General features: G+C 43.8%; 1 protein-coding gene across 1 annotated transcript in view; it reads left to right on the forward strand.

Annotated features, from left to right (window-relative positions):
* Positions 1-14882, forward strand: part of kcnn3 (potassium intermediate/small conductance calcium-activated channel, subfamily N, member 3) — a 44982-nt gene that overhangs the window by 14825 nt on the left and 15275 nt on the right. Inside the window, 4 exon segments of the mRNA XM_062400208.1 lie at positions 10617-10913; positions 11987-12108; positions 14752-14794; positions 14796-14882. The exon segment at positions 14796-14882 is cut by the window's right edge and continues 7 nt beyond it. Of these exon segments, the coding sequence (XP_062256192.1) occupies positions 10617-10913; positions 11987-12108; positions 14752-14794; positions 14796-14882 (549 nt within the window).

The following is a 14882-nucleotide window of genomic DNA, read 5'->3' on the forward strand; positions in this document are numbered from 1 at the left end:
ACCACATATTAGTTTAGTGCTGGGACTTTTCTTTTGAACTACGTCACAGCTTGGAGGTTGCTGGAAATGTCTATTAAAGGTGCAGCAGGTCTGTAATGGGGATTCTGATGCATTCTGCCTCGAGTTTCAGCCTCTCCATCTTTTGATCAATAACTAGATGGCTGTCGCTTATTCACTGTCATACACAGAGACTGGTAATAACTCCATAAAAGGCAGCTGCTTTGTATTAAGAGGCACAAAGGAAGGGAGGCAACTCCATTTATTCACATGTGATGCACATGCATTAGCGTGTTTGCATAGGCCGCTATGCATTCATTAATAAAAGAGATCCCCTCTCTGCTCACAAGTTTGATGTCACATTCACATATGGAGTCAGTCATCCACCCACGGACTCTGTGGCTGCCACACGTGACAGGCACACTAATACTGACATGAGAAGAAGAGATCACTGTAAGGACACAGAGAAAGAGACAGAGGGAGAGATAAAATGGGCTTCCGGTAATCTCTTTGAGAAATAATTCCTTTTGATTTAATGAAGTTAGGGAGTAAAAGGGGGGGGGGTGCTTTGTAGGTAGAATCACGGCTGGCTGTGTGAGGTGTTGGGATTTAACCCAAAAATCCCTTTTGTTGAGAGCTTGGGTCGGGATGGTAATAATTTAAATTGTTACCCTACAGCGGCTCACCCCTTTAAAGGATAATTCTGGTTTATTACAGCATCAGTCTCATTGTTATCGTTTCAGCTGTCGTTTCTCTGTGCTGCTGGAACATTGTTCTCACCAAAATATCTGCTGGGATCAGAAACAGTGCGATCAGATGGTCTGAAAAGCTTTGAAAAAGCCAACAAGGTTGAGTCAGACAAACCAAAACGTTCTATTAGGAAGCTAGACAGAATGTGAACACAGTTTAGGAATGCAGGACAAACAGATTCAATAGCTTATTATTCCCTGCAGTCATTGGCCCTTTTAAATTGGTCTATGCAATTTTTTATTTGTATTTATTTACATTGTATTTATTGATTTTCTGTTTTGTCATGCACTGATTACTGGTTGTACAATAAATGTTCCCTCTAGGCAATAGCCCAAATATTTCTGGATCTTCTTGATCTTAATAATGTCTTCACTGCACAGGAAAACGATGTTGGTTATAGTGAAAACAGGAAGTTGATTAAAATCATACTCTGTAAAGATGGACGACACGTAAGCTCCCCAAAAGGGAAGCCAAATCATCTCCATCGTCCCCTACTGACTGTACATTTGGCCCAAAGATTGTTTCTCCCATCACACAGATGGATGTTTAAGTGTTTTTTTTTCAGGGATGTTTGGTTTTAATTTATTTGCTACCACGGTTCCACGAAACGATCTCTAAATCACAGAACCTGGCATCAAATAACAGCAATATGGTAGTGCGCGTATCCACTGTTTTGCAAATCTTTATATATGATCAATTGATAAACTCTTATTATCTATGCCCACTTTCCATAATTAAGCACCTAAGCCTCAAAGTGCTACTATAAAAGAAAAAGAAAAAAGGAAATATTGCAATCTAAACAAATAAGACCCATGTTGTTGTCAACTGGAATTATCGTTGAAATTGTTAATAGATGAAAAATGTCTCCTCTCTCTGGCCACCTGGCGCACGTAAGTCTAAAATTCACTTTCTTTTCAGTTGTTTTGGTCTTAACCAGCTCCTGAGGGAAATATTTGTCACTTAAACATCTTCTGCTTCGTTCACCAGCTGGTTGCTGTGTCTGCTGGTCACCGGTAGACTAGGTACAATCCGCTTTTAGACCTTTTATCACTATAATCAGCTTCATGCAGTACTGATGCGGTGAAAGTGAATCAAATCAAACCTATTAATCAATTATTGATTTATGTAGGGTGTGTTTAGCCTAGATTAGCATAATGGTAAACACCTAGCCTGGCTATAAGTTGTTCTTATACCAACTAGACTCGAAAGGTTACAACTGTACTGTGTCTGGTTTTTTTTTTAAAACCCTTGCGTAAACTGTAATGTAAAAATATCAGCTTGTGGTTGTTGAAGGAGTGAAAGCTGAGTGCGGTGACAGTGTGTAACATCCCACACAACGTTCTGCTCATGCATGTAAAAGTGCTTTCATGTATGCAGACTACACAGGAAAGCATCGTGCATGTTTCATTACATGCATGTTAATTTTATTATTCAGTATATCTGCCGACTGGGGCCAACCCTATTTGCTTATATGTAAGAAGTGCCATTTTGTCTCAGTTGTTTTATCGTTAGATGGTTACACACACACACACACACATGCACATACACACACATACACACACACTCACACAAACACACACACATACACAGACTTCATGAGACGCAATGTCGTGCAAAATGAAAGGCATTGTTCAATAAAGATCTCATTCACAGATTATGACACACACTCTGCTGGAGGATTTTGCCCGGCATGTAACTGGATATTACACACATGTACACAAACACACACACAAACACACACACACACACACACACACACACACACACACACACACACACACAAACACACCCATATACATCTGTGCAGAAGGTAGCAGCTGCAGAGTCGAGATCACAATGATGTTATCTGGTGTAGCTGGCATTTATACCTTTCTCTCTCCCCGTTTCCCTGATCTCCATTTCTCTTTGCTGCTGTCGTTTATCTCGCAGTACTTTCTGTTTACCACCATCAGCGTGCTTCTCCCTTTCCGTCTTTTTTCTTCCTGTCTTCTCCTGCTTCTCTGTCCTTATCAGATTAGATCTGTCTCCCTTCTCCTCCACCGGGCCTCAATTCAATTTTGTTGTTGAGTTCCACATCTTTTCTCCCAGATTCCTCTCGTCCCTTGTTACTGAGCATTCAACTTCTCACCTCTTCACCCTTCTCCTGTCGTACTTGAACACTCACCTGCATTTCCCTCCGTCTAAAAGCCTGTTTTTTTACCTGCTCGCCTTTTCACACATGGCTTCTGCCGTCGTCCTTTCTCTGTCTCTCCTCTGCCTTCCGGTTATGGATATTTCTCTCCACTTCACGTCTCTCTTTAGTCTCTCTCTTCAGTGTCTCTAATTAGTCATACAAATATCCTGTATTGCCCGTCATGAAATTAAATATTGTGTGGTCTTATTAAGTTTAAATTACATTACATTTCATTTAGCTGATGCTTTTATCCAAAGCGACTTACAATAAGTGCATAAAACCCCAAGGGTACAGACCCAGGACAACAAGAATCAAGAAAGTACAATTTCTTCAAAATAAAGCGAAACTACAAAGTGCTATAAGTAAGTGCCATCAAAGTGCTACTAAAGTGTTAGTTTCAAAATTTGTCAGTGATTTTTTTTTCTTTCTATCTATTCAAGGTAAAGTTGGAAGAGATGTGTTTTTAGTTTTCGGCGGAAGATGTGTAGACTTTCTGATGTACGGATGTCGATGGGGAGCTCATTCCACCATTTAGGAGCCAGGACGGAAAACAGTCGTGTTTTTGATGAGTGTTTAGCTTGCAGTGAGGGAGGAACGAGCTGACTGGCCGAAGCAGAGCGGAGTGAACGTGCTGGGCTGTAACGTGTGACCATGTCCTGGATGTAGACTGGACCTGATCCGTTCACAGCTTGGTAGGCGAGTACTAATGTTTTGAACCGGATGAGGGCAGCCACTGGTAACCAGTGAAGGGAGCGGAGGAGCGGAGTAGTGTGAGTGAATTTAGGTTGGTCAAAATCCAGTCAAGCTGCTGCTTTCTGGATGAGCTGCAAAGGTTGGATGGCAGTAGCAGGTAGACCTGCCAGGAGGGAGTTACAGAAGTCTAGGCGTGAGATGAAAAGAGCCTGGACCAGAACCTGAACCGCCTTCTGAGTGAGAAGGGGGCGTATTCTCCTGATGTTGTAGAGCATGAATCTACAGGTTGCAGTAATGTTGGCAGTAAGGGAGAGTTGGCTATCGAGTGTCAGACCCAGGTTCCTAGCAGTCTGAGTGGGGGTTAACACAGAGTTGTCAAAGTTAATAGTCAGTTCGTGGGCTGGCGAGTCTTTCCCTGGAATGAAAAATAGTTCAGTCTTGTCAAGGTAGATTTTCAGGTGGCGTGCAGACATCCACTGAGAGATGTCAGTCAGACAGGCAGAGATGCATGCTGCCACCTGTGTTTCAGATCGCGGAAAAGAGTGGATTAGTTGGGTGTCCTCAGCATAGCTATGGTAAGAAAAGCCATGTGAGTGAATGACAGAGCCGAGAGAGTTGGTGTACAGAGAGAAGAGGAGAGGATCCAGGACAGAACCTCGAGGGACCCCCGTAGTGAGAGGACAAGGTTCAGACACAGATCCTCTCCAAGTTACCCGATAAGTGCGGCCGTTGAGGTAGGAAGAGAGCAGGGCGAGAGCAGAGCCTGAGACACCCAGGTCCTGAAGGAAGGAAATCAGGATCTGGTGGTTAACTAACCCTAACAAGGACATGAAGGAAGTGTCACAGTGAAATGTAACAGGGTAAAGAGACGAGGAGATGATGTGAGAAATTATTGATTTGAAGTGAGAACATTGCAGGTTTGTGTTGTGTTTAGTCAGCTGAGTCACATTGACACCTCTTGGGGTTTTATTTCATTTTTAGTCGAAATAGAGTAAACAGGACATTTAAAATCCTGATTAAGAAAATAAAACAAATGCACATTTTAATGAAATGATTTTCTTTTCTGCCTTTGATTTCTTTTGGTTCACTGTATGTTTGGATTCAATTAATACAACGCAAATTAGCATATTGCTAAATTCTCAAAATCCTATTACAGTGAGATATTTGCTGCCAAAATACTCAAATGTTTTTTTTTCATCACTCATGTATCACATTTTTCTGAGCGGCTTCAAATTCTTCGTCTTATTTTCCGTCATTTTATTATTTTCTCAGGTGTTTCACAGTACACATTTCGAAAAATAATTTCAATAATTCGCTATAATGAACAGTAAGTGCAGCAAGAGTTATCACTGGTGAAAAGATATGATCGCCAACATTACATTTCATTCTTATTAATTATTAGTTTTAGAATAGATTTGATGTTTTATCTTACTTTAGTTCCATGCCGATACTTCAGGAGCAGTAGTACAGCCCTTATGTTTGGTGCGATCAACTTTGTCCTGATCTGCTGTACAATTTTGCATAAAAGCACAAATCTTGACCGTGGCCATCTGCCCACAGTGGCTCATGGCATGGTGAAAAACTTTACAGATAATTAAACTCAGAGAAAAGTGGGACCTCCACTTCAACTCTCTGAAATTAATAAGGTTTTGTCCTTGAACACAGATTGCATCCAAGTCCCGAATTTCCCAAATTTCACAGTTGTTGTTTATAAACTCTGGAAGGAGTGAGATGAGAACTAGATTTGAGGATTTAGGAACACAACAAAATTAGGACTTGTTTCCTTCAAATATGTTTTGTGTTGCACAAGCTCTGAGGAAAAACAGGGGGCAGTGTTCTCTATGGGAATGTACGGTTAGACTTGCTACAGCAACATCAGGAGTGTTTCAAGGGACTTTTGGGGCCCCAGGCAAAAGGAACCTGAGGTGCCCTGCATCGAACTACACCAAATCACCTCAAAGAAAAACATGTAACAATCTTGCATTCAACCAAGCCACTAAAATGAGGAACAGCATGGGGCCTCATTATGGGTTTCCAACCATGTGTCATTGAAGTCTCAGCAAATTGTCATTGCTAGGGACTAATGTAACTCTGCGTTTTATGGGCCCCCTGTCAGCTCGGGGCTCCAGGCTATTGCTTTAATTATCCTGTTGCACCTGATAAAAAATACAGTACTCATTACTGTCGGATTTTGTTTCTCTTCTCTATTTTTTTATTATCGATTTAATGTGCTTTCAACTTCTTTGCAAAGGTTCTTGACAGATGTTTAGAGGCATTCTTAAGAGATGCCACAGATACTTTACAGATTGTTATCTCCACAATGAATTCAGGAGACAGGGACAGCGGTGACTGACGGCCTAATCGTGCAACCGCATGCCATTAGTCTGAGTTGACGTTGCACCCAATTGACTGAGATGGATGAGGAATGATGGAGACTGAAATATTGAGAATGAAATATCATCGGTCAAGCCAATGATGAATAATTTACCCTCAAAAGAGTTGTTGTTATGAATCACAATCTCCAAGAGGCTCTTTGGGCTAATCAGAGGAATAAATGATTCATTCAGCCCAAACAAAGCTAAATGCCCGTTTAAACATTCTCGCAGAAGTGAATGGAGTATAATAGAATATCTGAGAAATGTTGCACCTTATCCTTCATCTGTTTCATGTAGCTTCCAGGGACATCTATTCATTTCCATGTATCTGAGGTTCTGCTTTGTTGCATGACTCACCAGTGTCCTTGTCTCTCCTTCACACACACACACACACACAAACACATACACACACACACACACACATACCCACGCACACACAGAGAGGGAAACGTTTACCTACCTGCAAACTAGAAACAAATCACTCTGAAACTGAAGGATTCATTTTCGCTTATAAACTGGCAAGAATTCCCCGACTTGAGGGACAAAATTGAATTGTTGTTGAAATTAATCAAATAGAAACTCTGAGAGAGTGAGAGAAAGGGATATTTCTCTGGTCCATTAGTGCACTTTAAGCATTAGTGAACTGTGTTATTTGGTTATTTGGGAGGATTTCAGAAGCAGTCCATTGATAAAGACGACACTGGCTCGGCCCTCACAGCCACTCGAACACAGTCGACATGGCATTAGGAAAATAAAGAGGGCCGCAAGGGGTTGTCTTCTTTAAAGTCCTGTGATGTGTACTACTTCATGGTCATGATGTCATGTTCTGCACATTCTGCATAATGCACATCCAGCCGGGATCTATAATGGAGGAGAAATGGAAGTGATAAACAACCACATCATCCTCTGACTGCAGAAATGAATGAAGTGCTTTACCCATTCATTTCCAAGAAATGTAAATTTTTGCTATTTGTGTCTCGCTAGCCTGCGACCATTTATAGTAATAGTTTGTTTATAATTATATTTACCCCAAAGGAAGTTCCTGATATGGGAACCACTGGAATCCTCTGCTCAGTCTGGCACGGCTGCTATTTTTTAGACTTTCTAGTAGCAGCATCAGTAATGCAAACACCACAACTGTGAACCTTTCCTCATCTCTTGCACTTTTCAACACTTACTTTTCACCGGCATGACACCTTTCCCCCTTTTTTCCTGTCTCATCTTTGTTATGGGCCTGTTCCCTCAGAGTGAGGGAGAGCGTGTTATCCTCTCTGCATATTTGTGTGTGTATGTGTGTGTGTGTGTACTCGGCTCGCCCCAGTTATTTTCTGCCCGTTCCACAGATTTCCATGCTGTGGAAATCTGTGGAACGGACCCAGACATTTCCCACAGGTGTGATTATGTGTGTAAAAGTGTGCATACTTTTCGGTGTTCACTCCGTCTTCCTCTCCTTCAGTGATTAGCGCCGTCTCCATCCCAGACTGAGGTTTAGTCTTTTCCCCTCCCATGGGAAACGGCGAGTTGAGACTGATTTGACTGCATCTCCCTCTTCTTTTTTTTTTAAAGAGTATGTACAGCGTTTGACGAGGCCGTTTGGATCCGTGCGGATGCGTGCAGCGTGTTAGCAGAATTCCCCCCTGCATGTCTCGCTGGTTTTCGCTTGGCAGAGTTTGGCCAGCGCTGCGTCTGGTTCCGTGATGAGAGGCATCGGCAATCAGGGACTTAACACGATTACAAAGCTACAGCGGCCACGGGGACTGGAAGGGGTTGAGGCACGGCTTGCTGAGGAGGGAGGATGGATGGGTGACAAACTCGTCGAGCAGGTTGCAGCTGGAGCAGAGTCGAATGGCGGGGGGGGGGGGGGGGGGGGGTTGCTTCAGACCTCACACTTTCTCACACTCTCACCTGTGAAGAGACGTCAGTCTATCTTTGACGCTGTAATCTTCACACATTTCTGCTTTTTGTCCGTGTTTGTCTCACCCGTCTCCCGCTGGCCCGCTCCTTGTTTTTCTCTCTGACTCTGGCCTCCTTCTGTCCGCTCGGCTCTCTGTTCCCTTTCCTTGTGTCTTGCCCTCTGCCCCGTGGTGCCACGTTTTGTTAATATTAAGAAAACAACAGAGGACACGTTTTTCTTCCCCCCCCCCGATCCTGCTCTTTTCTGCTGTGGGCTTGTTCTTTATGTCCAGTTTTATTTAGCTTTGCTTGTCCCTGACCTTCCTTCTTGATTCTCTCCTCATAGAGTTGACAGGGTGTGTCTCTCTCTCTCTCTTTCTCTCTCTCTCTCAAAGACACACACACTTAGACAATCCCCGTCTTACTTTTCCTCTTACCAAACACCCCCTCCTCTTCATTCCCTCCCTCTGTCCTGGTCATGTAGGGGCAGTGGCACTCACTCACTCCCATTGACAGATTACTTTCCTAATGGAATTTAATTATTTATCCCTTCCTCATGGCGATTTAGCCAGGAAAAGACCGACAGCAGGAGCGCGAGGGAAGACAGCGAGGAGAGGAAGGGAGAGGCGCTCATTTCCTCCAGTGGCAAGAGACTGGATCCCCTCCGTTATGATTTGAAGAGATGTCATTCAGAGGGAAAAGGAAGGAGAGCGAGGGATGTTAAAAGAAGGGTAATCACAGAGAAAGACAGAGTCTGGGATGATGGAGCAGCTAACACACACCCACACACGCACACACACACAGTTGTTCTTGTCACTTAGGAGGACACGTGTTATATTCTTTCCCCACCACCTTAACAACATACACTTCCGCTGTGATCCTAAATCTTAAATTGAACTGATGAATGAGTGTTAGGCCGGAATTTTGGTGGTTTACGTTGTTGGAAACCAGCTTTTTGTCATCGAAAGGGAGATGAGTCCTTGTATAGTGACAGATAAATTGCTGTCCTCAAATTTTGAGCACAAGCACACACACACATACAGACACACACACACCTTTCCAAGTCTCTGCAGAGAATATGAGTGTTAGACAACCTTTCTTTTTCTCTCTCTACCTCTTCACTCGCTGGCACACACCACTCCTTTTTCACGCATCTCCTTTTCTTTTCTTTCCTTGCCTTGTCTATAAATGCGTTTCTCCCGTTTTGACTCTCTCTCTCTCTCTCTCTCCCTCTCTCTCTCTCTCTCCTTCTCTCTCTCTCTCGCTGGGGATCCTAATTAAGCTTGGCTGCTCTTTGATGTTGTCGCCTTGGCAACAGTCACCGTGATGAGGCTGGGTCTGCACAATCTCTCTCAAACTCACTCAGGCGTACACAAATACACACTAGTACAGTACAAAGACACGCGGACGCACCCGCTCAATAAAATCACTGAAGAATACAACCAGCGTTTGACCCGTGGTTCAAATGATAGCTCACACAATGACTCAGGCATGTGCGTAGGCAACATATGTGTGAACACATGTTGGTTACATGTGTACACACATGTTACACCAGCAGAGCAAAGGACACAACGTCGGTCCTGCTGCGCTAGATGCTGATGATGATGAGATACACAGTGTGTGTGTGTCCATAGGTGGTTGGAGAAGAGGCAGAGCTTCAGTTCACCCTTAAGGTGACAGCAACCGTTTGGATGCAACACCCACTTGCTCTGATGTTTGACCTGCTATTGTATTTGTTTTGTTTTCCTAAATAAATGTTTGTGTGGGCTAAAAGCCCTTGAGATGAATCATGTGGTTAGCAGCGGCTCTTACTCGAGGCAGAGCAGCATCTGATAAACTTGCCTGATTTTCAGCAGGGGGGTTCCTTGTTTTCATCTTCGCTCTCACTTTAATCTTTTCCGTCCTTTGGCAGAATCTTCTGTTTTTGTTCATGGAGACCGAAAATGTTGATTTTTTTTTTCTAACAAATGCTTTCTTTTTGCAAATCAATTGCGCAATTATGTTTCTTTTCTTGATTCATGTGAAGCATTACGGTTTTTCAACCGGCATAAGAATTTCTCTGGTTTAGAAACTTTTTCTTTCCTTGCAGTGTCCTCCACTCCCCAATAGGTCCTCCTTCCTATCTTTCTCTCCTCATTTCCTCTGCACCTCATCCATCCGCCTTCTTTCCCCCTCATCAACGCCACCTCCCCAACGCCACCACTTCCCCCAACCCCTAGTATCTGTCAGCACAGTCTGGAGGAGACTGTAATGAACCCGGCTCTTACCACTCCCTTATAACAGTAGCTTTGGCGATCAGTAACCATAGCAATTACGATCACAAAACGTCAACATGCCGGGAGGCAAAACTACAATTACAACGACGTTGGTAGGACTTTGCTAATGAGGCAGAAATACCCATGTAGTGGTAGAACATTATTGTGATAGAGGTAATTGGGAACCTTAGAACCTTTACTTAAGAGCAGCAGCTTCAGGTGACCGTGCGTCTTTGGTTTAATTTATAAGGACAAGTGTTGTAAGTTAAATGACTATGAGCCAAGGCACTGTATGGGGACTGAATGGATTACTGACTAGATGGATGGTGTTTCACATCTCGGGAATGAGACATTTATTCCAAAGTGCTTCTCCTTTTAATCATCAGATCAGTCCACTGTACTGATGAGTGCACTGTGCAAGCTGCATTGAAACAAGTGTTACTCCTCTCTTAACTCTCCACGTGTTTCCTGTCCCTGCAGCTGTTCGTCATCGACAATGGGGCAGACGACTGGCGCATCGCCATGACCATGGAAAGGGTCCTGCTGATCTCGCTGGAGCTGCTGGTGTCTGCTGTGCATCCGGTGCCCGGGGACTTCAAGTTTCAGTGGCGGGCCCGGCTGGCCTTCTCGTATGCGCCGTCGCAGGCCGAGGCCGACCTGGACATGGTGCTGAGTGTGCCCATGTTCCTGCGCCTCTACCTCATTGCCAGAGTCATGCTCCTGCACAGTAAACTCTTCACAGACGCCTCCTCCAGGAGTATAGGTGCCCTAAATAAGGTCAGAAGGGTTTTTCGCTTGCATATGTGTCTGTGGGAATCTATGCATTCGAGAGAGCAAATATTTAGCTGGAAACAGAAGAGGGAGCCGTAACGGTATTCAGGTCAAGAGCTCTCTCTTCTGAATTGAATCTGTGTCTGTGTTGTCCCTTTCATCCCTGACCTCTATCTCTCTAACTAACTCTAGTCCTTCCTTCCACTCCGTCCTTCCAGTCACCCTGTTCCCTTTCATCTACCACTTCAAATCCCATTCCTCTCCTTTTGTTACCATTGTCAATAGAGACTTAGATGTAAGCTGTGGTGGATTTCTCACAAAGCAATATGAGAAGAAGGCGTGAAATGGGAACAAGATATTGCATACGACTCAAATGGGGCATAAAATAAAGGAATAGAATGAGATTGCCACACGAGTGTGGAGAAATGTGTACAAGTCATGCAATAAATGATTGGTGGCATGTTTGTAATGACTTTATGTTATCAACATTACTCTAAAAGCAGGAAGTGGCGATGTAGCACATGTTGGAAAGGAGAAGGAGAGGAGGAAAGTGGGAGAGAGAGAGTGGATTTTAGATGAGTAATTTAGCTTTTTACGAGCGTATCTGCGATGACACTATTCTGACCCTCGGGACACAGTGATGGAGAGAGGAGGTGACGCTGCCGTTGAAGTGCAGCTCTATCTTGACAACTTATTTACCAGCTGCTTGAACCTTCCAGTGCGGAACCTTTGCTCTCAGATGATCATTTGCCTGAGTTGACGGTCTGCCTCTTATTAACCGATGAGCGACGGAAAAGAACCTACACCGAAATAGGCCAATTGCTCAAAGACACTGTAGCTTGACCTGAGTCAGAGGGCGCGCTGCGATCTCAAATCCAATTACAGCGGAGATTCTCAGATTGTGGTGGCTTCCAATAGCTGCTCAGAAGACTAATTAGTAAATCATAAAGTCTGTGTCAGAAACAGGGAACAGGACGAGGATTCACAGCTATAAAAAAAAAAAATGACACTTGACAATATGTGTGTTAAAACGTCCTATTTTATTTCTGCTGTACTGAATGTGTGTGTTTGTTCTCTAGGTGCATTTTAATACACGATTTGTGATGAAAACCCTCATGACTATCTGCCCCGGGACGGTGCTGCTGGTCTTCAGCATCTCTCTGTGGATCATTGCTGCCTGGACCGTACGAGTGTGTGAGAGGTTAGTATCAAAGCTAGTGTGTGTGTGTGTGTGCATGCATGTGTGTGTTTGTGAAATAGACTAGAGGTTGAGGAATTCAACTCAAGTAAAGGTTCAGTGTGTAGAATTTAGTGACATCTACTGGTGACATTGCATGTTGCAGCTACACACGCCTCACCTCAACTTCCCCTTCCAAACTTGGAAAACATGTTTAACCTACAGATCAGCAGACAGACATTCATTTGAGAAATGCATAAAACTGGACATCTAAAGAGAAATAGTCCACCCTAGGAATTACCACTCTCCACCTGGCAGAGTGGTGACCCCGTGACAAAGATCTTCTGTGACCAGGGGCAATTGGTAACAGGAAATGGGCAAAGACCATCTGGACGATGAGACACTTTGCCCCGGCTGTCTCTTGAGGGGTTTTAGGGTGACTAACACCTGAATGGCAGGCAAGCTGTGGTTGGGCACGCACTGCAGAACCTGTAAGAGTTTGGAATGAACTCTGTTCCTGGATCTGGCCAATATTTCTGCCCTCTAATTTAACCACTGATGCTCTTTCCCATTGGATGGCAGCAGCCCCAGTTGAAGGGGAAAGGAAAGTTCAAGAGCATAAGTAGCTGGAGAGCGACCTGACTCAGATATTGATAAACCTCAGACATAGCTAACAAATCTGACCGCTTGAGGTCGGTGTTTAGTTTTACTCTGGTGATAAAGCAGACTTCAGAAAAGTTGAATGACAAAAAAGACACAATCCTACTACTCTCCCTGCTGCCCAATCAATAGGTGTTTATTTAACGAGGGACATCTAAGTACCAAGGTTTATTATGGGCTGGCAATATAAAGAATTATGGTTTCTGGTTATCAGACAGAATCAGGTTGTTGTGGAAATGGAGTGGTGTGTAATGGAGGCCAAATATGGATGGCAGTAGCAGTCAACCGTGTATCTAGGATGTCTAGACTTACGCTTGATTGAACGACCATGTCATTATTGAGAACATTATCAACAGCTCCTGGATTGATTAATGCAAGAAGAGGCAGGTGTAATTGGTTGCAATTAATAGTAGCTTGTACGAGAGGTCTCGACTGTATGGAATGATTCATTTGTCTCATCAGTACCCCTACTCCTCCTGATGAGTCTTGTCTTTGGGGCATAAAGGACAGGCAGAGACGAAGTAACCGACTTGACCCCAGGAGATGCACGTAATAGTCAAAATCTTGTGTTCCATCTGCATCAGCCAAGCTTTGCCAGGTTGCAGGGGTTCACCCTCGGGAGATTCAACAGGTCCCTCTGTATTGGAATCAGTAAAGGATTGGGCCTCGATTCTAATGAGAGTTAGAAAGTGTGAGTGAGATTTAGTTGCTGGCATAATGTATACTGATTTGTTAGGCATGCAATTATCCAACCTGACTGCCAAGACAACAAGAGAACTTAGGCTAGCAGGTTCAACCCTAGAGGCTATATTCCCTCTCCCTCTCGCTCTCTCTCTTTCTATATATATGGAAACAATATAAATACAATTTAATATAAAGGAATTTAATACGAAGGAATATGTAACAGGAATATACAATAAATATAATATCATTTAAGGAAGCGTCAGGGCCATCATTGAAAAACCAGCGAAGGAATCCTCAACGCTTGTCCAACTGGCCTAAAAATGGTTCTGCGTTGGTGGTGTCGGCCTCCTGGGGAGTTGGCAGAGCGGTGGCAGAAGGCAGAGGAGGAGCTGAATGGAGCGGCTGTGCGTCTGTGACTGTGACTGGCAGAACAGAGTAGTTAGAGTGTCGTGCTTTACTTGAGATTGGTTAGTGTTTGTTATTGTCCAGATAATCTATATGTGCTGTCCCAGAGGAGTGCCTTGACCAGAAGCAGTTTGATGGATGTGATATGGATCTTAAATTGAGTTTACTGGGTCCATGTTGACCAGATTGTTCTGTAATGATTTGTACTTACACAGACCTAAAAAGAGGATGGGGAAAACACAAGGACCAAGGGGAAAATGACCCAATCATGTGGCTCTATTTTTATCAGTAATGAAACTGTGCCATTAATTAGAAATTAAAAGTAACCTTCTCTTCTTGATTGGTTGAAATGCATTTGGAGATAATCGAGGAGGAGTTGTCAGTTTGTGGATAAGCTTGGTTAAATGCATCATCGCCCTGCTGCTGGGAAGCCATTGTTCGGTCCACATCGAACCCTCACTGACATCTCCTCTCCCATCCCATCCAAATTAATGGAGGGAAAAAGCACATCAAATTCAACTAAACTGCTTCAATCAGGGTGTAAATATGATAATTAGGAGAACATGTCCCCTCAGGCCAGCGAATGCAGAGCTCAAAGCAAACATATCTATCACTACATTCAAGGCCAAAAAGAACATTCCTCTGTTGAATAGTTTCCGGTGAAAACAACATTGTGTCCAATCTGCCCCAGGTTTGGTTGCTATGGTAACCTGCTGTGCATAGTGCAGAGCGACGGAGGCGGTGAGCTGTAGGTGCACGTTCTGTTCTGTGTCCGGTCCCATTGCAGGGCACCTATTTGAGGTTTTGACGCCCACATTATCAGACAGAACCAGTGGGCCAGTTGTCTTTCTATTATTATTTATATCTTCTACTATTGACTGATCTCACCCTCTGAGCCTGTGCCGTGTTGTCTTGTAGGTATCACGATGCCCAGGACGTGACCAGTAACTTCCTGGGAGCCATTGTGGCTTATCTCCATCACTTTCCTGTCCATCGGCTATGGAGACATGGTTCCTCACACCTACTGTGGCAAAGGAGTCTGTCTACTC

The sequence above is a fragment of the Platichthys flesus genome, chromosome 11, assembly GCF_949316205.1.
Source record: "Platichthys flesus chromosome 11, fPlaFle2.1, whole genome shotgun sequence".
Taxonomy (NCBI): Eukaryota; Metazoa; Chordata; class Actinopteri; order Pleuronectiformes; family Pleuronectidae; genus Platichthys; species Platichthys flesus.